The sequence below is a fragment of the Meleagris gallopavo genome, chromosome 2 (assembly GCF_905368555.1).
Source record: "Meleagris gallopavo chromosome 2, MGAL_WU_HG_1.1, whole genome shotgun sequence".
In the NCBI taxonomy this organism is placed as follows: Eukaryota; Metazoa; Chordata; class Aves; order Galliformes; family Phasianidae; genus Meleagris; species Meleagris gallopavo.
This window is the reverse complement of record NC_139405.1, coordinates 90,008,189-90,033,491: the sequence shown is the minus strand read 5'-3', so window position 1 is coordinate 90,033,491 and position 25,303 is coordinate 90,008,189. Positions and strand designations below refer to the sequence as shown.

Here is a 25,303-nt window from a genome sequence, read left to right as displayed (position 1 = left end):
GCAAGCTGCAATGGATCTGTTAGTATCACGTGGAAACTTCTTCCAACGAGCCAGGAATGAAACCTTGCACAGTAACAGATCCAAATGAGAGAAGAGCAGGAAATTCACTATTATGCTGAAGACTTATGTTGTAGCCACCAATTATTTTAAAACCTCCACAACACTGTATTATCAGTACTTATTCACCTCATGGCCCCAGAAAGCACAATGGTCTCTCAGCGGAGATGAGACATGACCTCAGCTTGACAACTAGCATTAAAGTTAAGCGCTGCACTTAAGTATGCGCATAAGATGAGTAGAGCCAATGGCTTCAAGAGGTTACACTTATCCAGCACCGCAGGCAGGAGCTGCAGCGTCCTGGGGACAGAATCGTAGAATGGTTTGGGTTGGAAGGGTTGTAGCAGAGGCGAAAAGGAGGAGCAAAGGGACACAATGACTGAGGGGACACCCAGCGTTGCTCATCCACCATAAACATGGAGCAGAAAGATCCCTGGAGGTGTTCAAGAAAAGGGTAGGTGTGGCACTGAGGGACAGGGGTTAGTGGGCATGGTGGGGGTGAGTTGATGGTTGGAGCTGATGATCTTAGTGGTGTTTTCCAGCCTTAATGATTCTAGGAGTGTGCAGTTACAATGGTGGCATGGCCAGCACAAGGAGAAATGAAGGGATGGGTTCCTTGAGAGGACAGAAGGGAGCAGCTCTGCTCAGGAAAGCCAAGAAACTCTGGGTGCTGCTGAGAAGTCCAACAGGACGCTGGAGCCAGAAAAGGGGGAAATGGAGAAAAGCTGAAGAGAAACAAGGTTTTAGAAAAGCCTAATGGGAAAACGATACGCTGTGAAAGCAATGTGAAATATCCGTGCGTTGTTAATGGTTTATGAAGGCTTGGAAATGCGGCGTCGGTGTTCAGGAGGCACTGCACAGTCACAGTGGAAGTGTGAGAGCCGCTGACTCCGTCAAGAGCAGACCCAGAGCACACACAGCGTGACAAAGGGGCTCATTTCATTTTCAAGAAACCGGGAAACCTCTCTAATTCTGAGAACCTTGATTAGAACCTCAGCTTTGACAAGAGTGATAAAATTGCAACCCGGACCCAAACTGCAGCCAAACGGAAACCACCTGGCTCTCGTCCAGCCGTTTCAGCCGACCGAAACGCAGGGACAGGGAAGCTCCCGCTGCCCTATCCGCCCAGAAGCCGAGGCGAGGGCTCCCGAGGAGGCTGACGGACGGGGCCCGGCCCCGCAGCGGGAGCGGCGTTACGGCACGGCGAGCCGCCCGCCAGCCCCATCCCCTCCTGAGGGCGCCTCCGCCGGGGAGCTCCCCTCAGCGCGGCCAGGTGGGGCCGTCCCCGCCTCCCCGCCCCTCGGGCGGCGCGCTCCCCGGCCGGCAGCGGCGGCGTTGCGGTTCCCGCCTCGGCGGCGGCTCATCCCAGCGCTGCCCGCCACGCGCAACAGGTCAGCCTCGGGGGAGCCGCTTCCTCCCGCTCCGTGCTTGTATGCGCGTCGCTGTGCCGGGAAACAAAGGGGCCGAGCGCGGCGCGGCCCCCGGGGCGAGCGCAGCTTCTGCGCGGCGCGGGCTCCCGCGTTCAGCCATTTGCAGCGCCCGGCAGCGCCCCTCCGCCTCTCTCTCTCTCTCTCTCCCCCCCTCCCTCTCCCTCCTCCCACCGCGCTCCCCTCGCCGCCGCCGCAGGCTCCGGCGTTCCGCGGAGCTGCTCTGCAACGCCGGGCCCGCGGGTGGGCAGGCGACGGGCATCTCGCCCGGGCCGGGGCTGCCCGCGGGCTGCCTTGCCGGAGCCGCGCTGCCCGAAGGTAAGCGGAGGGATGCGCGGTGGCGGCGGCGGCGGCCGGGCCGTTCGGTGTCCCCGGGTGCGGGGAGGGGGGCCGGGCAGTACGCGGGTTGCGGCCCCGAGGAGCCGCGGATGGGGCTGCGGCTCCGCTGTAACCGCGTTCGTAGCTGGGATCTGGCGCACCGCGGGGTTTAATCGCGTTGAGCTTTGCCATCCGTCCCCATTAATCCGCCTCGCTGCCCGGCCCTACGAGCGTCTCCCCCCGCCTGTCACAGCGCTGCGCGTTTCTCTCCGCGCTGACTCGCTCTGACCTGCTGGCGGTGCGCCCCGCAGCCGTGTGCGGGATGCTTACCGGCGGCACGGCGGCTGCTTCCCGCTGTAAGTGCTTTACGGTGTGATCCCCCGGCTCGCTGAGAGCTCATGTGCGGCACTCGGTGTGTGCGTACACACGGCTCCGCAGCAGGGCAGGCTCCGGCAGTGACAAGTCAGGTCCCGCCGAATGTCGCTGGTCTGCGGTCAGCAGGATGGTGGTAGGTCTGCGCCTTCAGCGCTGCAAAAGCAGCTCCCCGACCCCAGTTTACACGTAGTGCGGAAAATGACAGTCGGTGTTACGTTTTACGGCCAATTTCTCCAGCTCAGAAAGGGGAAAAGCTCTCTAGAAATACCGTTCTGTGAATCTTTTGGCGCTGCGATTAAACGAAGAATAGAAACTAGAACAGAAAGCTAGAAAATGTAGGGCAATAAAAAAAATAGAAAAGCAATAAAGAATAGAAAAGCAGTAAAATAGAGCAATCCTTTTAATATGATCTGGGACGCTAAAGAATGGCCTCCATTTGTTTATGTATTTAACCGCCTGTCTCCCAGAAGCGAATTAAATGCTTATACAAAAGTACTGTGTTGCAGTACTCCCTGGTCTTTACAGCTCTGGCCTTCCACCTTCCCTGCCCATGCTGTATTCCAGGTGCCCATCCCACACCATATATTCTCTCTGTAATTAGGACGTCTGCTGCATGCTGGCAGGTTCTCCAGCCATCCAGCACTGCTGGCATTGTGTGGTCAGGACCCATGGAAGTGCTGAAGCCCAGCCCCTTGCTGCCCCAGCACTCCTCAGCCTTTGGGTCCTGTTCCTGGCAGCAGTGGTACCGAACTCAGGATCACACTTGGAGCTGGGATTTCCAGCTCTGGGGCTTTGACAATTATTAGAAAGTCTGAAGTCATTAATAGCTTCCTTCCTTCTTCGCTTACATCACTTTTTTGTGTGTGTAGCAAATAGTCCAAATAGGCGGGCAGAATGATTGTTTGAAACATCAATCAATATTAGATTGCTGTTGTTTGGCAAGCACATTCAATGCAAGCCATTAACTAGCTTTACTATAGTAAAGCAGGATTATAGTATTTAGGGCTAGCCCGGGTTACCTTAGAGACGGCTGTGGTTAGATGACTGGATCCAGATCTTGCCTACTGGGGGCTCAGCATCCTGCAGTATCCTGTTGCAAGAGGATGTTAAGGGCAGCTGGCTGCTAAAGATGGCTGTAATAAAACTTGAAAGAAAGCACTGCAGTTTCTTTTAGAGCAGAATTAAACTGTGGTGGTGTTCGTTTTGATCCTATGAGATCCTGTGTGGACTTTGCAGGGATTTTCCTGTTGATACTTAGTAAAGTTTTGCAGCACTACAGTTAGGAAGCCATTTCTTTCCCAAGAACAGAAGCTGAGAAGTTATATCTTACTGCTTTAGGTGCTTAGGTGTTTAGAAGCACTCATTTTAGATGTTTTTATTGTGTTTGATCTCATTGGCCTTCTTGGGACATGGTGGTAGTTAAGCCTGCTGCTTTGCTTTTCGCTGGAATGGTCATCTGTCATTGTTTCTGTTTTGCTTTTGTTCTGAGTGTTGTTTGTTTACTCAGAGAACAGGTGTGATTTATTTATTTTTATTGAAGAGGAATTACTTTACAGCAGTTCAGAGTTTGACCACCAGCTTAACCTGAGCTGTGGCTGAGACATCATAAAATAAGAGAAGACCTTGTTCCTTCCCCAACCTGGGCTGAGAGATCCTGGCTTGTGCCAGCTACAAAGCATGTGACAACGCAGTGAATGGATGGAGATTTCACCCTCCTCCTGCAATGACCTGAGCAGTTTACTGGCGTAGATTTTTGCTTTAGTATTATGATTAGGGCTGGTCCTGTGTCTAGCATTTAAATCTGCAAGGCTGGGACCATAAACACTGTGGTTTTTTTATTAGATGGTGGTGGCAATCCTATAGTCTTTCTCTGTCCTCCTTGGTTGCTGACCAGCAGTTTTGGCTTTGAAAAATTTGGTCAGTAATCTACTTGTTAATACAACTGTGTGTTAATACAAAAAAGTGTTGGCTGCATCCTTTGTTCTGCAGTGCACGTTTCCATCCTTACGCCACATCCGTGAGCAGAACAGGAATTCATGATCAGTTAAGTCAGTTTATTTTATGCAAAACAAGCTGAAAAAAAATCCAGTGGTTTCTCAGATTGTGCACAGAGCATCGGAAGGAAAAGAAAGACGTGTCACAGAAATGCTTTTCAGGTACAGAGTTTCATGAGCTGCCACTGCTATGCCTCTGGCTCACACAGCCTAGCTGACAGCCTTTGTAAATCCACATGGAAGCATGCCAGAAACTGAGACCTCTCCATACAGATCCACATGAGTTGGACAAGCAGCTTCCACGCTGTGGTCTCTCACAACTGGGTTGGCATTAATTAATAGTCCTGAAATTATTTTGCACGTACACATGCACAGAGTGCATGCATGCAACAACAAAAGCTGTTTGTTGTTTCTCTGAACACTGACTCCTCCAGGAATATTTTGGGAGCAAAGTGAGCCTCCGGAATGGGTCCCTGCTGCTGGAAGGCTCCCAGACTTTTGGCTCATTTTGGACTATCAACCTGTCAGAGATTGGCAGTGTTGTGTTTTGTTTTGTTTTTTTTTTTCTCCCCCTTGGAAACAGTTCTGCTTTTCTCTCTTATAAGTAAATGGGAAGAACAGGCCCTGAGAGCTGGAGATAAACTCTGCTTTCTGCGACCTATTTTTTAGTGTTGGGTGCTAAGAACCTAACACCAACCCTTTGCTATGGGAATGGCATGCTAACAATAAATGCTCTGATTCACTCATTCAAAGACAAATCTCGTCATGGGAGAGCTTTCCTCTTAGCCTGTAGTTTTCTTTCATCTCTTCTTCACTGCGCTCCTTCAGTTCCTCAGTTCAATACAAGCTACTGTACACATTTGTATATACAGTGTGGGAAATCCTGATGCTCTTGAAGCTATTAGGAATTTTCCCTTGGCTACAACAGGGGTGGGATTTAATGTGTTGTGAGATTCCTCCCTTATCAGAAAGCACAGTGAGTCTGAGATAAAGCGGTCAGCGCAGAGACAACGTTTCTTGTTTAATAACAACTGATATTAGGGTCTAGAAGGACTTCGATTTTCACAGCAAAGCTTTAGAGTAAACATTGTTGGAGTGTATTCCTTTGTGAACTTTGGAATTTGCCGCAGATTGCAGGATGGTTGCATTGTGGTGCTGGAAAAGGAAGTCACAGACTGCTCGCGTCTGTTCAGACAGTGACATTCACAGGTGCTCTTGGTTTGTCAGGATGAGGTCTGTACCACTCTAGTGTTCTACTTTTGTGAAGTATGATCAGAAGGTCTTTGGTGATGGGCAGCAGAGTTGAAGTGTCTGTCAGACTGTTGGTATCTTAGCCCCATGTCTGGACAGAATCCTTGCCAAGACATTCTGCAGCTTCACAAGGTAATAAATATTTCTGCTGTATCCCCCAAAACAGGCAACTTTGCAGAGAACAGTGTCTGAAAACCTTGCCATCTGCTTTGAGAAGATGTCATTGATAGGTATCTAAACCTCTGTCTAGTCAGAGGCAACAAAACTTTACATATGGAAATGTCAGAATGGTCAAGAATCACAAATTGAGATTTCTGGATTGTGCTTCTACTCACACCTTCAGAATCCTAACTGTGAAAGCAAGCACCTGTCTGCTTCACATTCTGATTTAATGGCATCGATTCTTACTACAGGTCTGACCATCTTCAGCTCTGCCCAGGTTGCTGCTTAACAAATGCAAGAGAAACACCATGGCTGCTGTATCTGATGCAGATTTAAACATGTATGTTAACAAGGCTTTATAATATTGTACGCAAAGGAGATGTTTGAATGGTAGGGTAGGCAGCCATATTGTAGCCTTCTCCTCTGTGTAAGAAAAACAGAGAGCAGACGTGACAGTCCCAAGATAGCTGTGATCATCATCATCCTTCATGATTATGCTGCCAGTCGGTATGTCTGTTCAGAAGAATCTTTTGCTGAAAATAGAGTGCTGGCATGTCAGCATGTATGAGACTGCAGAAGATGAAAAAGTGAACCCCAAGGTAAAGCATAGCATGTGTATTCCTTAAAGGTATCCACAGTGATCCACTCAACACCTGATTTTCCAGCAAGGTCATTAACTGAAACAGAGAAGTTCTACGGCTGTGGGACGGATTATTTGAACAGAAGATTGCTTTGACCTAATTCAACCAGAAGTTGTTGGCTTGGTACAGGAATAAAATTCTTTGGCTTGTACTTGCAGGAATAAATTAGATAACCAGACAGTGGTTTCTGTGCTTTAAATTCAGGCTTATTAACTGTTACCAAATCTGCCATGTTAAATGAAAAAAAAAAAATTATTTATTGCAAGAAATAGTGAATTACACTAAATTGTAAATGTCGAAGTTGAGAAATCAGTGCAGCCAGAAAGCCTTTGCCTCAACACTCAGTTCAGCTTATGAAGTTCACAGTATGGTAAAAAAGAATGTCATGCATCAAATGCAGGAAGTGTCAGGTTGTGAAAACAAAAGTGTTTTAATAGGAACCTATTGTATTTCTGTATCAGACAAGCCAGAAACTGTTCCCTTCAAGTAATGCAAACGGCATGCATCCCAGTCAATTTTCTCTTCTTCCCTTGTTTATTCCAGTGATGACATGGCATAGCCTCGTATTTTGATGAGCCCTCAGTTTCATTGTTGCTGCAGACATATCCCCATTGCTTGGTGGAGTCACTGCTGATACTGTGTGGGTATTTCTGGCAGGGGAGTCTAGCCACAAGAAGTACCTGCAATTCTAACATGTATTTCTGCTTTGACATCAGCAAAAGTATTTTGAAAACATGACACGAGCTGGGACAGACTGTGTCCCCAGACAGCTCAACTGAGCCCTGCCCCACAGGGTATGATGAGAAAAAAAATGGGAAGTTCTCTTTCATCAGGGAGCACAACCCTATATTCTTTTTTTCTCTCTTTCCATAACATTTTGATTGTTTCTCTAAAAGCTGTAGTATGAAGGAGAGTAGCTTTCCTCTTATAGTACATAGCTTGCTGATTTAGGTGCTCATTTGAGGTTTTTTTTTAAGCTTGTCAGTTAAAGGAAGGAGAAGCAGTGTCATTATTGGTATCTTTTAAAATTTTGGGCACAGTTCTGGGCTAAGACACCCAAACCAAGAATTAACACTTCTTAGTCACTTTTGTGCTTCAGCACCGTACTCTTCAGTATTTCTCCGCTGGCTAGTCCTCTGTAGCTCTCATGTGGTGCTACTAAAGGATCCCATTGTATTGACATACATCTATACCTGCATGCTGTGTATCTGTATGCTGCAGATTCCTTTGCAGGAACTGGATGTGGATGGATCAGCAGTACCATACAACTCAGACACACTAAATCCATTTGTCTCTTTCTCTGTGGGAGAACTGGGAGGTGCATCCCACCCACAGATCAGTTCTGCGTAGGAATAAGGCCCCAGGCCTGCACCATCTCCCTCTACCTTGGCCTGGTTTCCATGGAATAATAAATAAAAAATGTCAGACTCATGAATCACCTAATAATTCACGGTTATAGGTCCGACAGTGTACCATACCAACAGCACTTCAATGGCAGATGGAAGTCTGTGCAAGCTAAATCTTTGCTTCCGTTCTGATTAGGGAGTATGGGCTGTCACGTTGGACTATATTTTCCTGTCTGATCTGGCTCTTAGGTCTATCTCTGTTGTATTGCCATCTGTTATACAGAACTGCCCTCAAACTCAGCCTTTGCCACGCTACATCTTTGAATCCAGTCCACAGGCTGTATTGTGATAACATCTACAGCAATCTAAAACAATGTTATGAATCTACCTAGATGGACTGTGACTTTTAGCTGTGGCTAGGGTGGTTCTAAACCTTCAGTTGGAAAACGTATCTGGGCAGAAATAGCAAGGAAACTACATATGTTGTCAAAAAATGAGGACATCATTCACTGCATATCTGAAGGATCTCTGCATTTCTAAGTATTGCTTACCTAATTGGTCAAGAAATCAATGAGCCTGTTCAGTCTAAGGGGAACTTTTTTCCCTTAAGTACCTGACTTAGACTTTGCAAGAAGTGATTTTATTATAACATTCTCTTGAAGTTTTCTTTTACTTTATTTTCCTAGGCATAAGCCTGAGAAGAATGGTATATTGTTGGCTGTCCTTTGAAGTATATCATTACTTCTGAAGTTCTTTCTCAAGCACAGTGGTGATAGACTTTGGTAGATGGCTGGTGCTTTCAGCTCTGTAATGCATGTCCTTTCTGTAATGATATTAAAAGCAAAATCCATTTTTATCTTAAGCAAGGAATTTCATTTCATCCAAATTTATTGGCCCGTCTTCTGTGCATTTCATAGCAAGTGTGTTATAAAAATTCAGTATGTTCATTGAACGTCAAACTGTAACACACAACAAAACCTGAATCTTCTCATATTTCCTGAAATCTATTTGTAAAAATCTGCTGGTTTGCTTGACTTGGCCTTCTGGTGCATATTCTCTCCCTCTTTTGTTAGGATCATCATTACCAAAGTGTTCCCAGAGACTTTGAATGTGTTTTGATTATTTATTTGTTGACAGCGCTGTTTAATCTGAAAAACATTTCTGCAATCAACATTAACCACACTAATACAACAGCTTTAGTCATTTAGCCTTGCTCAATGTCTTTATGCCTGGTGCATGGCAATTTCCAGAAGTTAAAGTTGGAAAGGATCACTAGATCAGTTAATCTGATAATAGAATCACCAAGGTTGGAGAAGACTCCCTAGATCATCTAGTCCAAACATCAATCTTCCACCAATATTTCCACACTAAACCATGCCCCTTAGTACAACATATTAACAAAGCTTGAACACCTCCAGGGATGTTGACTTCACCACCTCCCTGGGCAGTCCCAGGTCTAGTGCCTGACCACTCTTGTGGAGAAGAGTTTGTTCCTAATATCCAACCTGTACCTCCAATGGCACAACTTGAGGCCATTCCCTCTATTCTGTCACTGGTTATGCAGGAGAAGAGGCCATCCCCCACCTTGCCACAGCCTCCATTCAGGTAGTTGTACAGAGTGATAAGGTCTGCCCAAGCCTCCTCCACATGGAACAATCCCAGTTCCCTCAGCTGCTCCTCGTAAGACTTGTACTCCAGACCCTTCACAGCTTTGCTGCCCTTCACAGAATCACAGAATCACAGAATTGTAGGGGTTGGAAGGGACCTCTAGAGATCATCGAGACCAACCCCCCTGCCAAAGCAGGTTCCCTACACCAGGTCGCACAGGTAGGCGTCCAGGCGAGACTTGAATATCTCCAGAGAAGGAGACTCCACAACCCCCCTGGGCAGCCTGTTCCAGTGCTCCGTCATGTCCTTCTCTGGACATGCTCGGTATCTTTCTTTTAATGAGCGGCCCAAAACTGAACACAGTACTCAAGGTGCAGCCTCACCAGAGCTGAGTATAGAGGAGCAGTCACCTCCCTGCTCCTGCTGGCAACACTATTTCTGATACAAGCCAGGATGCCTCTGGCCTTCTTGGCCACCTAGGCACACTGCTGACTCGTGTTCAGCTGAACATCAACCAACAGACCCAAATTCTTTCTTCCACGCAGTCTTCCAGCCACTCTACCCCAAGCCTGTAGTGCTTTGTTGAACTTCATCCCATTGGCTTCAGCCCATCAATTCAGCCTGTTTGGATCCTTCTGTAGAGCCTTCCTACCCTTAGGCAGATCCACACTTCCTCCCAACTTGGTGTAATCTGCAGACTTGCCAAAGGTGCCCTCAATCCCCTTGTCCAGGTCATCAGTAAGGATACTGAACAGGATGGGCCCCAAATGCCAAACTCTGAGGAGTACCACTTGTGACTGGCTGCCATCTGGATTTAACTCCATTCACCACCACTCTCTGAGCCTTGCCATCCATCTAGTAGTTTACTCAGTGGAGAGTGTACCTGTCCAAGACACAGGATGCTACCTTGTGCAGGACAGTACTGTAGGAGACAGTGTCAAAGGCTTTGCTTTGGTAGGCTTTGTCAACAGCCTTTCCCTCATCTATCGAGAGGGTCTCTATATATTTATAGAAGGGGACCAGGTTGGTCAAGCGGGACCTGCCTTTCTTGAACCTGTGCTGTCTGGGCCTGATCCTTTGGTTGTCCTGCACATGTTGTGTGGTCTTTCTCAAGATGATCCTGTCAAACTTAATCCTTCCTGTGCCCTAAAGTACCTTCCAGCGAGGCTCTTGATTGTAGAACTCCTAGAGGTAAAGAACCTAGCTGTTCTCATCTTTTGTTTCAGAGATTGATAGCATTGGAATGAATCACAGAATCACAGAAACACCAAGGTTGGAAAAGACCTACAAGATCATCCAGTCCAACCATCCACCTATCACCATAGTTCTCACTAAACCATATCCCTCAACACAAAATCCAAACATTCCTTGAACACCTCCAGGGTCGGTGACTCCACCACCTCCCTGGGCAGCCCATTCCACTGTCTGACCACTCTTTCAGAGAAGTAATATTTTCTAATGTCCAGCCTAAATCTCCCCTGGTGCAGCTTGAAGCCATTCCCACTAGTCCTAATACCAGTTACTCAAGAGAAGAGGCTGACTCCCAGCTCACTACAATCTCTCTTCAGGTAGTTATAGAGAGCAATAAGGTCTCCCTTGAGCCTCCTCTTCTCCAGACTGAACAATCCCAGCTCCTTCAGCTGCTCCTCATAAGGCCTGTGCTCCAGACCCCTCACCAGCTTTGTTGCCCTTCTTTGAACCTGCTCCAGGGCCTCAATGTCTTTCTTGCAGTGAGGGGCCCAAAACTGGACACAGTACTCGAGGTGTAGCCTCACCAGAGCTGAGTACAGAGGGACAATCACTTCCCTGTTCCTGCTGGCAACACTGTTTCTGATGCAAGCCAGTATGCCATTGGCCTTCTTGGCCACCTGGGCACACTGTTGGCTCATGTTCAGCTGAGGATCAAGCAATACCCCCAGGTCCATTTCCTCTATGCAGTCTTCCAGCCACTCTGCCGTAAGCCTTAGCGTTGCCTGGGGTTGTTGTGGCCAAAGTGTGGGACCCAGCATTTGGTCTTGTTGAAAATGAGGGTCTTTCTGTACCAGATCAAATGTCCAGCATCCAGCCTCCCACGTGTACCAAATCTAGTATTAAAAGAAATGTGCAACAAGATAAATATATGTATTTCCTCTCAGAAAAGTAATTTATATTTGAATACTCTGATTACTTTTCGGCATATTCCTAAACTTGTTACAGTTTTAGTGTTTAGCATGTGTATTCATTAATCTCTTCAGTTAATACCTTCCCTTCCGTGAGCATATTCTTCATTCTCCCCATTGATTCATGCAAATTTTCAGCATTCACAGTATGCTTTGGCAGTCTTATTTTTAAAGTTTCCTTAGTGGTGGAAATGTTTTGTTTAAGCTTCCACCCATTGGTTTGTTTAGGCCTTTCTCCACGAGCGCCATCCATATGCAGACTTTTCATGCATCCATACTTGTGCACAGTCATTAAGTCACAAAACAAACATACCAAGCCCTGAAGAAATGTGTGCACTTCATTTCTCAGCTTGCACTACCTGTTCTCCCAGCTGCTGGCACGAGCTTCCTGCTCTCTGACGCATGGATGTGTGGCTGCGAGGTGCCAAAGGAAGGCACACTCAGTGAGGAGTTGGAGTAACCAAGTGTCTTGGCTGCAGAGTGCTGCTCTGTCTCTCTCTGAAGGGTTTTCTATAGTTCTTAAGTTATTCGGTACTATCTATAATATCTATACTCTTCCAAGATGTAGGGCCTGGAATATCCATCCATCCATCCATCCATCCATCCATCCATCCATCCATCCATCCATCCATCTATCCATCTTCACTGTAAACTGACTAATGCTGTTGATGCAGGGATATCTTTCTCCGTTCTGTTGTTCCTTGTTTCCCAGTGTACCCAGTTCATGGACTGAGTTTGTCTTTTTAGCTGTAGCACTACACTGGTGGGTTGTGTACAGCATTTCATTTAATGTGGTGTTAGCGTCTGTCCTGATACGATTGGGTATATAATTGTGTCAGTATCAGTTACGAAGGTAACCAAACTTTAGTTTGTCATAGACATGACTACAGGCTCTCACCTTGTATCTCAACAGTAATTACAAGGCCATTTCTAGAACTAGAGGGGATTCTCTGTTGCCATACCATTACCTCTGTAGTGCATTAGTGACAAAGACATCAGCCGTAGAGCTTTCCCCAGAGGTATTGTAACCCTGCAAAACTCTGCTTCTGACCCTCTTTTTTGTTAGACTTTTTTCTTCTAGCAGGTGATGACTTGCACTTAGAAATGACTTGCACTTAACCTTTCCTAGCTTTGGATTTTGTGGGAGTGTTATTTTCTTTTTGGTGTGAGAACTCCAGAGAGACACCACTCCTCCTTTACTAGTTCTGAAGAGTCTAAACTGGAACTAGAGAATGTTGCTCTACACAGATATCACTGTTAAGAAAACTGTTCTGTAGTCATGATGACTCTTCAAAACTTGTGTATTTTTAGTTTGACTTGCCAGTTAGAGTATCTGTTTCATCAAGATTTTGATAACATTTTTATTATGACTGATTTCCTCTCCCCCAACCCTGCCGGATGCACTCATACCCTTTTTTATCCTCTGAGTTCCTGATGAGGAACTGCTACCCACATATTTCTTGTGTGGTCTGTAGTCATAAGCTGCATTTCTTAGATGTTTGTTTTTCATCTTGGTTGTATGAAAATGTTGCAGTTAAGAGATAAAAAAATGCATACCTCCAGTGCATACTGGGAGAAAATTAAAGCACCTTGAAAGGTTACAAGGAGGATGCATATGCAACTTGAGTGTGCATACACTGAAGGCAGTGTACACATTCAGTAGGCAGGCTAAGACACTGGGAATGTAGTGCTCCATTTTGAGCACTCCAAATTTTAAACATGGAAAAAAAAAAAAAAACATACCTATTTTGCAGTTATCTTGGTGAGCCTTTGAAAGACTTATTTTCTTAACTAGGAAATTAAGCAAGTGGTTGAGGTTTAGAGTTTAAATCTGTAATAGGATGCAAGATTTCAGGTGCCACAAACAGCCACTTTCAGAGAAGTGGCAACTCTACTTTCCAGAGTTTTCTCCAGTTAGGAAAAACCTTTTATTTTTCTGAGATTTCACAGGTCTACTCAGTCAGCAGGAGTGTAACAGACTGTTTTTATAAAGGAGAAAACCTCTTCACACTCAACTCCAGAAGATTTTGCCTTCTCCCAGACTGAGCTGGTTGTTCTCAGTCTGCACTACAGTACTGGCCAGTTCTACTTTTAACAGCCTTCTTTCCATTTTTAAAATAAACACATGAGATGTTTTCTCTCTTTTGATGATTGTGCCTCTTTGGACTCCTTAATCGTCTCAATCAGATGACTCCTCTATCCTGAGGGAATTCTCCACTGGGGTAAGATTTGGCAGAACAAGTTTTTATAAAAGCATTTCCTGGACTAAGGTGGAGCAGAATGGCATTCTGTCAGATCTGAACTGGTCTGTGGTCTCTCAGGGAGGATAGCCTGTTAATGTAAATTAGAGTTGTTTATGATAGGGAAAGCTCTACTTTAATTTACCCTGGGACTGAGTCAGAGTAGTTTCCATTTGTGAACCAGCGAGCAATAACCCAATTCCTCCCACGTGCACATACTCCCCAGAGAAAATGGGTCTTCCTAGAGGACAGGCTTTATGTCAGAGGTTATTGGCACTGGTCAAAAAAAGAAAAATAAATACAGATAGAACAAGGCAAAACAGGCATTTAATTTGATTTTATCAGAAGAGTTGCCAGATGATGCTGTGCCAGGAAACTTTACCTGCAGCTCTTCATTACAGTTCCTCTGTCAGGAAAAAACTGTGCCTTCTTATCTGTTCTGTTAACTTGAGCAAAGTCTCTTAGCATCTGTGGTTGGGGGCATGCATCCAGGATATTACAAGCATGTCACTGCCAAGTCTGTAAATACGGTTCATGTTTGTTGGCAGTTCCTCTGTCCATTAACATTACATCATCTCTAGGCCAAGCCCATGATAATGAAAACAGTTTCAGTACATGCAATTTAGCTTCTGACTTAAAAGACCCCAGTGTAAAAGGTGACATCAGTCCATGGATGCTATGTACTCTAGATAGCTTGCATCCTTTTCCAGTGCTTACCCTGCTTGCCAGTTTTGATTAAAAGTATTAAAAGCCGTGTTGGTTTTAAGCCAAACTGTATCATCAGGAACTCCGATCTTTTAGAATCAGCAAAGTTATCATGTATCTTCCATGACTGTAAGTTTTGAACACTCTGTCGGCAAAAGAGCAATACAACTTTTTGATCATTGTCAGTAAGTTAAAAAAAAAAAAAAAAGGAAAAAACCACCAAACCAGGAATTCAGTATTGCATTTCCATCGGCCCCTTCCAGCTTCTTCCTGTTTTACAATAAAATTGTGACCTTTTAACTGAGGATCAGTTGTGTTGCTCAGTAGTGGAAAGGTTCTGCAGCTTCTGTGAATTGTTTTTTCAGTTTTATCTTTGTGTAATCTCTATGCTTTGCTTGCAGCTAGATAAAGGTGCTAAGATTTCTAAGCAGTCTTCAGTTTGTGAGTTACAGAGTCCTCCAAACCCTCTTTTAGTTTTTCTAGGTCTTCAATTTCCCTGCAAAGTTCTTTGTTGCCTAAATTGCATGTGATTCTTTGATTCGAATCCTCATTATGCTCAGCATGAATTTCTGCATATTCTTGGTAGTTAGCTATAAATATACCAGAAGACAATTTTGTACAGAATTCCTCTGCCTGCTATTACCAAGCTGTACCATCAGCCCTTCTTCCTCAAAGTGATTGCTCAAGAGGATGTTAACGCGGGTGTTTGGTAGGACTGTAGTGGGTGGCAACTCTTTCTCAATAATGTTTCAGTTACAAGGCAAATTTCTAGTATCTGTATAGGGGAAAAGGTCTGATTATTGTGCTTGAGGAGGATCTCACCCCTTTTGTTTTCATTGTCTGAGAATTTTGAGAAGATCACTTTTTCTAGATGCCATTTTTGACAACTTCAAATGTTCCAATTGGTGATTTTCCTTTGAGATATGATGCAAGTAATACATTTCATCATACACAGATAACCCTGGTGTGGCAGTTTCCTGCTTTTGACCTTTCTCATTTGGTCGCTCCCATTTTGATTTTGATAGTATTCTCTTTCAGTCTTCTTTTATTGTTTCATTTGCAAAATCAATAAGTAGGCTGAGAGGTTGAAGCTTCATGTAGAAGAATGGAAACCCTGAGGAGGAGGTAGGAGAGGTAGTCAAAGAAGTGAGTTATCTAGATCTACAAAAAATCATGATGTTGACAGCAATGGGGAAAAGCATATTCGTACACTTCAAATGTTCATGACAAGGACGTCAGTCTTTCCAAGAACTGTATTGAGATACAAGTAGAATATCAGCTCCTGGAAGAGGAGGCAGGCACAATATGTTTCAATTACTTACTTAAATTACGTTGATATTATACTGGTAGCAATTTTCTTTAAATAACAGTACATTACAGCTTGGCATCCTAGATGTTTTTCAAACCATCTCCATTTGACATCTGTCATTTTGCAGGTGTCACTTACAGAAGCTATTCTTGATCAAAGCTGATCATCGGCACTATGGAGCGCCTGGATCAGAAAATGGATTAATCTTAATACCTACAGTATAATAAAATAAATAGTGGTTGGATAGTAAACTCAGTACTGTGAAGACTCACTGAAAAATAAAATTACATTAACAGGGATACTGCCCAGTTTAGAGTTGTTAATGAAGCAATTTGTCTTACACACCAAGTGTACATGGAGAACATTTCATTTCTCTTCATCCAGGTAATGCTACAGCAGACAAGTCAGTAAAGCCTAACCTACCAAGTTAGGTTCTGGCCCTTGGGGATCTTGCTACTAAGTCTATTCAGAGTTCATAACATTTCATATAATGATCTTAAGTGTTAGATTTTAAAATACCTAAATGTGAAAATGGTTGTGAAATCTGTCCTCTCTAATAAGGAGTTTTCAAATGCTATTTAAGTCTTGTAACAGTCTGAAAGGCTCAAAAAGCCAGAAATCAAACCACAGTATTGATTTGTCCTCTAATTGAATGTTCTCAAATGTAATAGAAAGCCCTTTGTAGGGCAAATGCACAAGACAAATACGTAGAAGACTGATCTAATGTGCAAGTGTGGGTGTCTGGATCTCATGTCAGAGGTTTCCAGACAATGTCATCTACTAATTATGTTTTCATGAAAAAGTCTCCAAAAGTTGGACACACCCAACAGTAGTTTAATGGGATAAATAAGTAATCTATACTGAAAAGAAATTACAAGCTATAATTTGTATAGAAAGGACTTAATCTTCTTCCAAATAGAACCTGGTCTATAGATCTTTGTTGTATAAAATCAAGTACTTTTGGACAATTTTAGTGTATTGTTTATCAAAACTTAAGCAAACCCAGGAAATTCATAAAGAAACAAGGCAAACTTTTTTTTTTTTTTTTTTTTTTGTGTGTGTGTGTGTGTGTAATTCTGAAAACTACTTTTCTGAAACGAGGATAGAACTCATTAGTAATTAGGCTGACAGGGACTAACCTACTCAGAGCCATGCTTTATAGCCTGACATTTTCTCATTAAGAAAAGTCATGTTCTAATTACCTATTGTGATTTTTACTCTTTTCTGCATTTTGTTAGCGGAAGTCTTGAATCTTGAACCAGGCCTATGAAGTTTGATTACATCTTCTTCATACATTGTTGCTGTGTCCGCTGTTATATATATGTCAGATTGCTTTTGTCATAAGAAAATAAATTCTTTGGTTTGTTTTGTAAACAACAAAAGTAGTTGAGTTCTATTAGCATAATTCTGTAGGGTAACTGTAACTGTAGAATGCTACTGATGTTATTTTAAAGGAAACGTAACCTTAGTGGTCTTGAATTTATGAATGAGCTGAGACTAAATCTATTTTAAAGCTGATCAATTTTTCATGTTTTTTTTTTTTCTTTTTTTAAGACAGGAGGAATGCATATGAGGAGCAGTGATATGAAGAAACATTCTTGAAGTTCATGTAGAAGAAACCTTGGCTTGTAGGAAATCTTCCAGAACAGATTGCAACCATTGTCTTCCCTTGAAGTAGCTGTACAAGATGAACAGGCTGTGATAATATTTCTAACTATCTGACTTGAAAGGACGTGTTTTCGGGTTGCTCAGCATGGTGTGGGGACCAATTGCCATGAAAGGACGCTGCACATGAAAACTGTTTAAAATTTTCATACAATAACAGAAAAAACAGAACTGCTTTGCAGGCTATTGAGGTGTGATATTTATAAAGGGAAGACGTTCAGGTTTTCATGGGTGACTGAGGAGAAGCCATTTCTGGCCAGGTCACAGAAGCTCAAGGCTCTCTCCGATGTCCCCCAGCAGGTGATGGGCATTCCAGTGCGACCAAGGCCTGTCCAGAGCAGCACTGTGCAGCGCCAGAGCAGCTAACGTGGCTGTGGCGGAGTGTGGCTCCATGGAGGGCAGCGGCACAGTGGAGGAGGAGGAGAGTGGGGCTGGGTCTGGTGCCCCACCACTCACCCTGTCCTCCCCCTGCAGCTTCAGCTCTTCTCTGTGCTTCAGCTCTGCCACCTCCGAGCAGGGAGCCCCATCGCCATCCTCTACTGGCAGCCATGTGGTGGAAAGCCAGTGGGAGCTCAACAGTGTGGCCTCTGAGTCGGAGGAGGAAGAGGCGAGTACACGGGAGCCACCAGCTGGCACACAGCCCGCAGGGCGGCCGGCTGAGGAGCCCGACCTCGTGATTGAGGTGTCAGGGCAACGCATCCGAGCACACAAGTCGGTGCTGGCAGCCAAGAGCGACTACTTCCGAGCCCGTGCCTCGCGAGATATCCTGCGGGTGAAGGGGGTGAGCTACGGGGCACTGAGACTCCTCATTGACTATGTCTACACAGCCCGCATGGGCGAGGTGCGGCACGACAACCTGGCCGAAGTGGTGAGTGGTGCCCGTGTCCTCCAGATGCCCTGCGCCTTGCACTGTGCTGCCGAGGCTATGCGCGCCCAGCTGCGCCTTGACAACTGCTACCAGCTCCTCTGCCTGGCCAAGAAGCAACGACTGGCAGAGCTGCGGGAGGCCGCCTACCGCTTCATGAGTGACCACTATCTGGAGGTGCTGCGTGAGCCAGGCGTGTATGGCCGTCTCAGTGGGGCAGAGAGGGACCTTATTCTGCAGCGGCGCCTGGAGGCTGGCCGACGCTGCCTACTGGTGGCTGAAGTCAGTGATGCTTTCGAGCGGCCTGGTGGTGGCAGCCGACCACAAAGCCGTGAGAGCAGCCGCCCGCAGAGCCCCTCTTCTGTGATGTCTTTGGAGGAGAGTGGCTCCCTCATCCATTGCTACCATGAGGCCAGCCATGAGTGGAGGGTGCTGACGCGTCTGCCTGAGGAGGCCAATGCCAAGGGCTGCGCCATGTGTGTCCTCCACAACTACCTCTTCCTGGCAGGGGGCATTGCTGCAGGGCCAGCGGGCAGCGAGCCGCGGGCTCGCCTCTCTGACAAAGTCTTCTGCTACAACCCTCTCACTGACACATGGAGCCAGGTACGCCCACTGGCTCAGCCTCGTTCACAGCTCAAGCTGCTGGCTCTGGATGGCTACCTCTACGCTGTGGGGGGCGAGTGCCTCTTCACCGTGGAGAAGTATGACCCACGGGCTGATCGCTGGAGCCCTGTTGCGCCCCTACCCAAGGGAGCCTTCGCCGTTGCTCATGAGGCCACCACTTGCAATGGGGAGATCTATGTCTCGGGGGGATCCCTCTTCTACCGACTGCTCAAGTATGACCCCAAGCGTGATGAGTGGCAGGAGTGTCCTTACAACAGCAGCCGTCGGCGCTCCGCAGACATGGTGGCCTTCAAGAACTTCATCTATCGCTTTGATGTGAGCAGTGGCCGTGGTGGAGAGCAGGGCCCAGGTGGTGGGACTGGTGGTGGTGTTGAAGTTTTCCGATACAACACAGTGGCCAAGCGCTGGAGCCAGTGTGCCAGCTTGCGGCCCAGCAGTGGTCCCATCCAGCCCTTCCGTTGTGCTGCTTTGGGTAACACCATCTACTGTGTCAACCGGACTGGCACTCTCCGCTTCAACTTAGCCCAGGATGGCGAGGTGGAAGCGGATGGTGGGCTCAAGGGTACCTTTGATGGTGAGCTTCTCAAAGCTCCATTTGATGCTAAGGGCCTCCTCCTACCCTTTGTGCTTACTCTTCCGGAGAAGCTGGAGAAAGCAGGGGACCAAGAGGGTTCCCTCTCGCTGTGAGTGGCCAGCCTCGCTCTGGCCTGCTGGTCAGAGGGCTGGGTTGCAGCTTTTGGGGAACATGCAAATTCACTCCCACAGAAGGGACCCCCTCCAATATGTCTGCAGAGAGAAGGGGCTCCCTCCCCCCCCACGGTTTTGGTCTGGAAGTGCTTGGTTGTCACTTGGGTAACTCCTATTGTGTCGCCTTGCTTTGTGTGAAAAGCCAAGCAAACCAGAGGAGAAGCTGCTATAAAAGGATAATCTCTGGATTATGTTTGTGTCAGTTCCTGACACTTTTTTGCACCTGGAGTTCTAAAAATTCCTGACAACAGTGTCATAATGAAATGTTCCGGTTAGTATTGGTTGTGTATATGCGTGTAGTTGTGATCTGGGCTGGAGCCTTTATGCCACCTGTTTTCTTTTCTCTCCTGGATGATTCCAGGGGATAAGCACTGCTGGCAACATCTCTTAACTGTATCTGTTCTTATGTCAAATCAACTGTTTCCTCTGCTAGAAAAGTATAGGAAGATCATCTCAATCACAGCGTCTCAGTGCAATAGATTGTTTTAGGAAGACATGGCACTGTGTGGTCCCAGGAATTTCAACCGTGATGATGTAACAGATACCAGACTTAAAGCTTTAAGCAACACAAATGTGTGCCGCGTGTTCATATTTGGAATATACAAAAAAAAAAAAAAAAAAAAAGGAAGTTAGTTGTTTAAAATGCGGCATGTCATGGCAGATATGAAATGTTGATATGTTCTTTATTTCAAAAAGGCAATGGTTTCTGTATGAAAAGACACTGTTTTATTACTTTTTTATCAGAGATTTTAAATTATAACAAAAATGGACTGTAGCTGTTTGGACTATGGCAGATTTACATGACCATGTAGACCACTAGAGCTGTGGGAAATATTTTGTACTTCAACTACTCTTTAATTAACTGCAGGTCGAGGAAAATTAATCTAAACCAAATGTAAATTCTTTGAAACTGTCTGCAGACAACTTAAATGTTTCATTGTATGTTCAGTTCCCTGTGGCAAGAGGCTTTTCCAATTTAATGCAAGACCATCAGAGGAGGACATGGTAAACAGGAATGTGCTACACATGTTGATTTTATTGTGCACTAGCATGATATTATTTCCCTATCTTTGGATTGAGAGACTGCTTTATTTATTTTGATTGATTGCTGTAATCAATAAGCCCTTGTCAACTGCAGTACATGCTGATGGCCTATGCTGTCACTGGGATTCTGAACCACTCAGGTGCTGTTTGTGGAGCAGCATCCTAACAAGACACAACCCCAGAGAAATTCTTCTTGCCTGTGCAAAGTCGGAGCATACTTTTTTTGTCGTGTTACTTGGAACTGGAAAAGCATAAACTGTCTACACAGACAAACTATACTGAAAAGGGCACTTGCATTTATTTTACAAACTTTATATATATAAAGAAAGTCAATAGACAGACAAGGCAAATGTTTTAGCTTTACTGTAAACCACTGAAACCTTTTCTGAAAAATAGAACCAGTGTTTTTACTATTAGTGATTCAGTGGAATTGGCATGGACTATGGAAGGGAATAGTTTATATTCAAAGTTCTAGAATAGATTCATATTTTAGAAATAAATAGGGACGTTACATCAAAGAGCAGCAGATCTTTTTATGTTTTATTAAGATGTTCCCATTAGCAGAACATTAGCATTCTTATGTTATGGCTAGTTCCAAAGGGAGGCAGCAGGTTCTGTCCTAAGAGATGCCGTCTTCACAGAAGACGGTAGTGAAGTTTGTAGATATTTCTTTCTTTTCCTTCCCGTTTTTTTTTTAGTTCCTGTTGTTTTTTTTTTCTCCTTCGCTATCTGTCCTGCATTTTAATACAGCTGATCCGATTTGCCATCTTTAGAAAACAGTGGCTTGGTTCTGACAGTTCTTAGCCAAGCAAGCCCATTCCCAGTGAGCTCATTAAAGCATCTCCCAGGTGGGAGCTGTACTCTGATGCTTAGCTTAGCCTCACTGCAGGACAGTGCAGTGGAATTAGTGCCACAGATGGCATATTTGTTAGTGATTAACAAAGAAATTGATTGTTTGTGGTTGTTTTTTTTTTTTTTTTGCTGAATGATAATCTTAATTCTTTGATGAGAATGCTTGGAAATATTGACTCGATTAAATTACAGTATTGTAGCTTGAGCGGGAAAGAAAGTGATGTATTTGCCTTCAGCATCATTTTCTGTTTTAACTGTAGAAGGTATTTAAAGCTGTGTAGTGAAATACTTAGGTGGATATTTAAATTGAAGACGTAAATGCTAGGCCAGATTTTGAATTAGCAGTCACCACAAACACCCAAGTGTCAGTTCTATCTTACAGTACAGTGCAGTTTTGTAGTTCAAAACATTTAGTAGTACAGTTTTTATGTTACAGTATAGTAGGGAATCAAGCCAACTTTGTCATTCCTATTAATTGATCATTAATTAAGTATTCTCATCCCTGTTAATGCATGAAAATGCTGCTGAACGAGTTTTGAGAAGTCTCTCTGATTTGAGATGCAAAAATATGTTGCAGACTTTGAGGAAGGAATGAAACACATCCTTTCTTCCAGAACTTGTTGCTATATTCATGAAGAAATAGATTTGGAAATAATCTTTACAGCACTACGTGTTTGCCAAACGTGCAGTGGTTTGTATTTTTGCTGGCTTGCATCATTAGCAGAGATTGTTTCAAGTGCCTTCCCACTCTACTGTCACACAGTGAGAGCAGAGTCTGGTCTCCATTAGCAGCTGTCCATCACGCCTGTTTCCTTCCTACACTCTGCGTAATCACAGCCCGATGACTGACTGCAGTGCTGTGTTTCAGCCCACATTTCCTACTCTGTGGCCTCTCTTTCCTCCCTGCTAAGCCTGAGGCAGATTTGCTGGAAGCTGTTTTTTTTCTGCTGCTTGCGTCTTTAGTGTATTGAAAAAATTAATGCTTGGGTACTAAAAGCAGGATTTAAATAGACTTCAGGAGTGGAAGACCAGATGATGTGATACCCAGGAGTCACTGTTGTAATATGTTTGTATGGTCCAAACCAAAGTGCCATGCTACCCTCACACTGTGTTTATCTATGTGTGGCTTTTAAAGCAGTCATTTATATAATTGCCTGAAGGCTTCTGCATTTGCATGGAACGTGGAGACGGTGTTTGCTTTCTTAGCCTGCAATGATTTAACCCAAATCCTTGGAGGACTGGAGGACTTGGAGCTAATCCCTGCTCTAAATATTTGCATTACAGTATAATACAATGTTTTGTATTATGCACTAGATGGCTAAAAATCTCAGAAATTATCCAGATAGGTGAATTCAAACCACCATCCTCACTGAGTGGTCTGAGACGAGCTGGAGAGCCATTTTCTTTCTCCATGAATCTTACGGTCTCCTCTCCCACCTTTACCAGGGCATGCAGGAAATATTTTTTTCTGCATCCTCTTTCCTAGGGTACTTCTGCTTTCCAGGTCATCTTCCAGAAGGCATAGACTTGAATTCTCCTGAGCAGAGGAAGGACCAAACTCAGACCTCCCACATCATGTGTGTGTATTCTGAAATCTGTATATTTGTAGAAGAATATTGTTACCAATCCTATAGCTTCTTTCAGGGATGAATCTCATACAAAACTTTCAAAAGCACATACAGGCTCCAGTTCCTGGATGGGTAATTCAGGATATGTTTAGTACAAGTTGGTACAATGGGACAAGTTTTCTGGAAGAAGCTTTTTCACATAGGCTCTGAATTTTGGTTCTCCAGACTGAGGTGGGAGGCTCCATGCACTGTACAAGGAGACTGCAGAGGTAGTTTAGATCCCACTCAGGGGCAACGCCTTGTTTAAGAGGCATGAGTGGCATGGAAATGCCGGGAGCCTTCATTGCATCTAAATGAAATCCCTGCATGAATAAAGAAACAGGCCACCTCAGCAAATGCTAATAACAGACAGAAATTTACTATTTCCACTAACTGGTTCTGTAAAAAGAATTTAATTACAGCAAAGCCATTGGTACAAATTCTGTTTACTCTTGGAAAATAAGTCAGAGGAATAATTGGCAAAAGAATTATCCTATTTGGTGAAAACAGGCACTGCTAAGCAACATAGGAAGGATGCTAATCGTACCCTACTAATGAATAAAATTATGCAGCAGCTGATGTAAACTCTGTCCACAAAAACAAATCCTTTGTAAACAAGTATATGGTTAAATTTTAAGAATGAATTATGCACATGAAAGCTGTAACTCTCCTGTGCTGTTTGATTGGCTCTCTGAGTACTGTATCCCAATGTTCACTATTCATGAGTGGCCTGTTGCTTTTCTTTATGGTATCCGTTCCATTGACTGCTCTGTAGATGGGTTTCCCTTCATTACCACAAAGCTTAACATTGGCATGGGGGTGATTTGCTTTGTGTCTGAAATGACATGTAGTTCTTTCTCCTTGAGTGAATCCAAAGGATTTAGAATTATCTTTCGTAGGGCTTTTTATTTTTTTAGTGGCGTTGCTTTTGAGAAACTTAAGAGAGCACAGGAAGGGAAATGGTAGTACAGTGGAGGAGCTGTGGTAACAAGCATTTAATGATTTTCTGTCTGCCATTATTCTACACATCAGATGCACACTGGACTGAAAAGGAGGTCTCTGTGTAGCTATTAACAGTGTGATCCCAAGTGCTGCTGTAGTAAAGTATGTTTTCATTTAAGTATATTCTCTGGCTCAACTCTTACTCTGAGATCATTTAATGAAGGTTAGTAGTAATTCCATAATAAAGTAGATTACTGGAACTATTCTGAATTGACATTACAGCTACTACAAGCAGAGATTGACACCCAAATTCACTGTGCACTCAGAATATGTAATAACGCACTTTTCATTTGTTTTGGCTTAATGAATGCTGTTGTAAGAGCCCATCCAAATTAGGAAGCAGCAGGCTATTTTAGAGGCTCTCTAAGCTTCATAAATTACTCAGTGAGAGGAAATGGGAGAGTGAGGAAGAGGGAGACGTGGAAGAATGAGAACTGGGAAAGAAAAATACCTACCACATATTCAGTAGGAAGAAGTAACAGAGAAGGGAACCAGAGTTAGTATTGAGACTGTGATGACTACATGACCAATTTTCTTTCAAGTATTTTTTAAGTAGCTTGAGTTTTTTATCTATTATGTTGTCAGTCTTGTCGTTCTGCACCTGCAATTCATCTCAAACAACCACAGTGTTCAGTAATCTGCTTTTGGCAGGAGCTTTGTGCTTCGCTTTTAAGTTTTGGTGGATAAACCTTGGATGAATCTGAAACCATAAAGTAACCATGTTGATGCTGCCACTTAAAACAGGTTAAGTCATGCAAATGCTTTAGACACTGTTCACAATTCAGGTGAATTACATGTGATGTATTAACAGTTCATTTTCAAAGTGTATATAGCTAAGGTCATTGTAAAGCTTTTTATGTACTCCAACTTATGCTGTAATGAAATAAATACATACGAAAGGCTTATGCTCTCTCCCCTTAGAGGTTTCTGAGTAACTGTTGTTTTTTCTTTGTCCATCTGATCAGTAAACAGTATTATGTATGTTCTTATCATAAAACAAAGGCAAAATTAGGTGGATGATCACAAAGGCAAAATCTTCAGGAAATGTTTCACCATGCCCTGAATATTAGGAACATGAAATACTCGGTGGTGAAAGCACTATGTTTCAAGTACAGATTTGCATAAACTCCTGTTCCACTGATTTTTATTTCCTGTTATGTTTATTTTTTTTTTCCTGGAAAACTTTTAAAATATTTACTTGTGAATGTTATGTACAGGTTTTCCCAGTGTGCTCTCCTTTCTATGTCAGACATAGGATTTTTGACGGCAGTAGATTTACAACAGTATAAGAGCAGAATCAAGCAC

General features: G+C 44.2%; 1 protein-coding gene and 1 long non-coding RNA gene across 5 annotated transcripts in view; one reads left to right on the top strand and one right to left on the bottom strand.

Moving 5' to 3' along the window:
* Positions 1 to 2,533, bottom strand: part of LOC146545080 (uncharacterized) — a 35,567-nt gene extending 33,034 nt beyond the window's left edge. For both annotated transcript variants that reach the window (XR_014881569.1, XR_014881570.1), the window contains exon 1: positions 2,133 to 2,533. This is a non-coding gene — a long non-coding RNA (uncharacterized LOC146545080). The remainder of the gene's footprint in view (positions 1 to 2,132) is intronic.
* On the top strand, positions 1,293 to 24,918 carry KBTBD11 (kelch repeat and BTB domain containing 11). Of its 3 annotated transcripts, none has more exons than XM_085217934.1 (2): positions 1,293 to 1,448; positions 17,147 to 24,918. In XM_085217934.1, the coding sequence occupies exon 2, from the start codon at positions 17,649 to 17,651 to the stop codon at positions 19,431 to 19,433; it is 1,785 nt and encodes a 594-aa protein (XP_085074060.1). In that variant the 5' UTR covers positions 1,293 to 1,448; positions 17,147 to 17,648; the 3' UTR covers positions 19,434 to 24,918. The 3 variants fall into 3 exon arrangements, with proteins under 3 accessions (XP_085074060.1, XP_085074061.1, XP_085074058.1); XM_085217935.1 differs by having other exon boundaries at positions 1,302 to 1,448; positions 17,151 to 24,918; XM_085217932.1 differs by lacking the exon at positions 1,293 to 1,448 and adding an exon at positions 1,667 to 1,802.
* Positions 24,919 to 25,303: the final 385 nt, after the last annotated feature.

What these genes read in the sequence shown, in the direction of transcription:
- KBTBD11 (XM_085217934.1), top strand. Translation starts at nt 17,649, where the DNA reads ATGGAGGGCAGCGGCACAGTGGAGGAGGAGGAGAGTGGGGCTGGGTCT.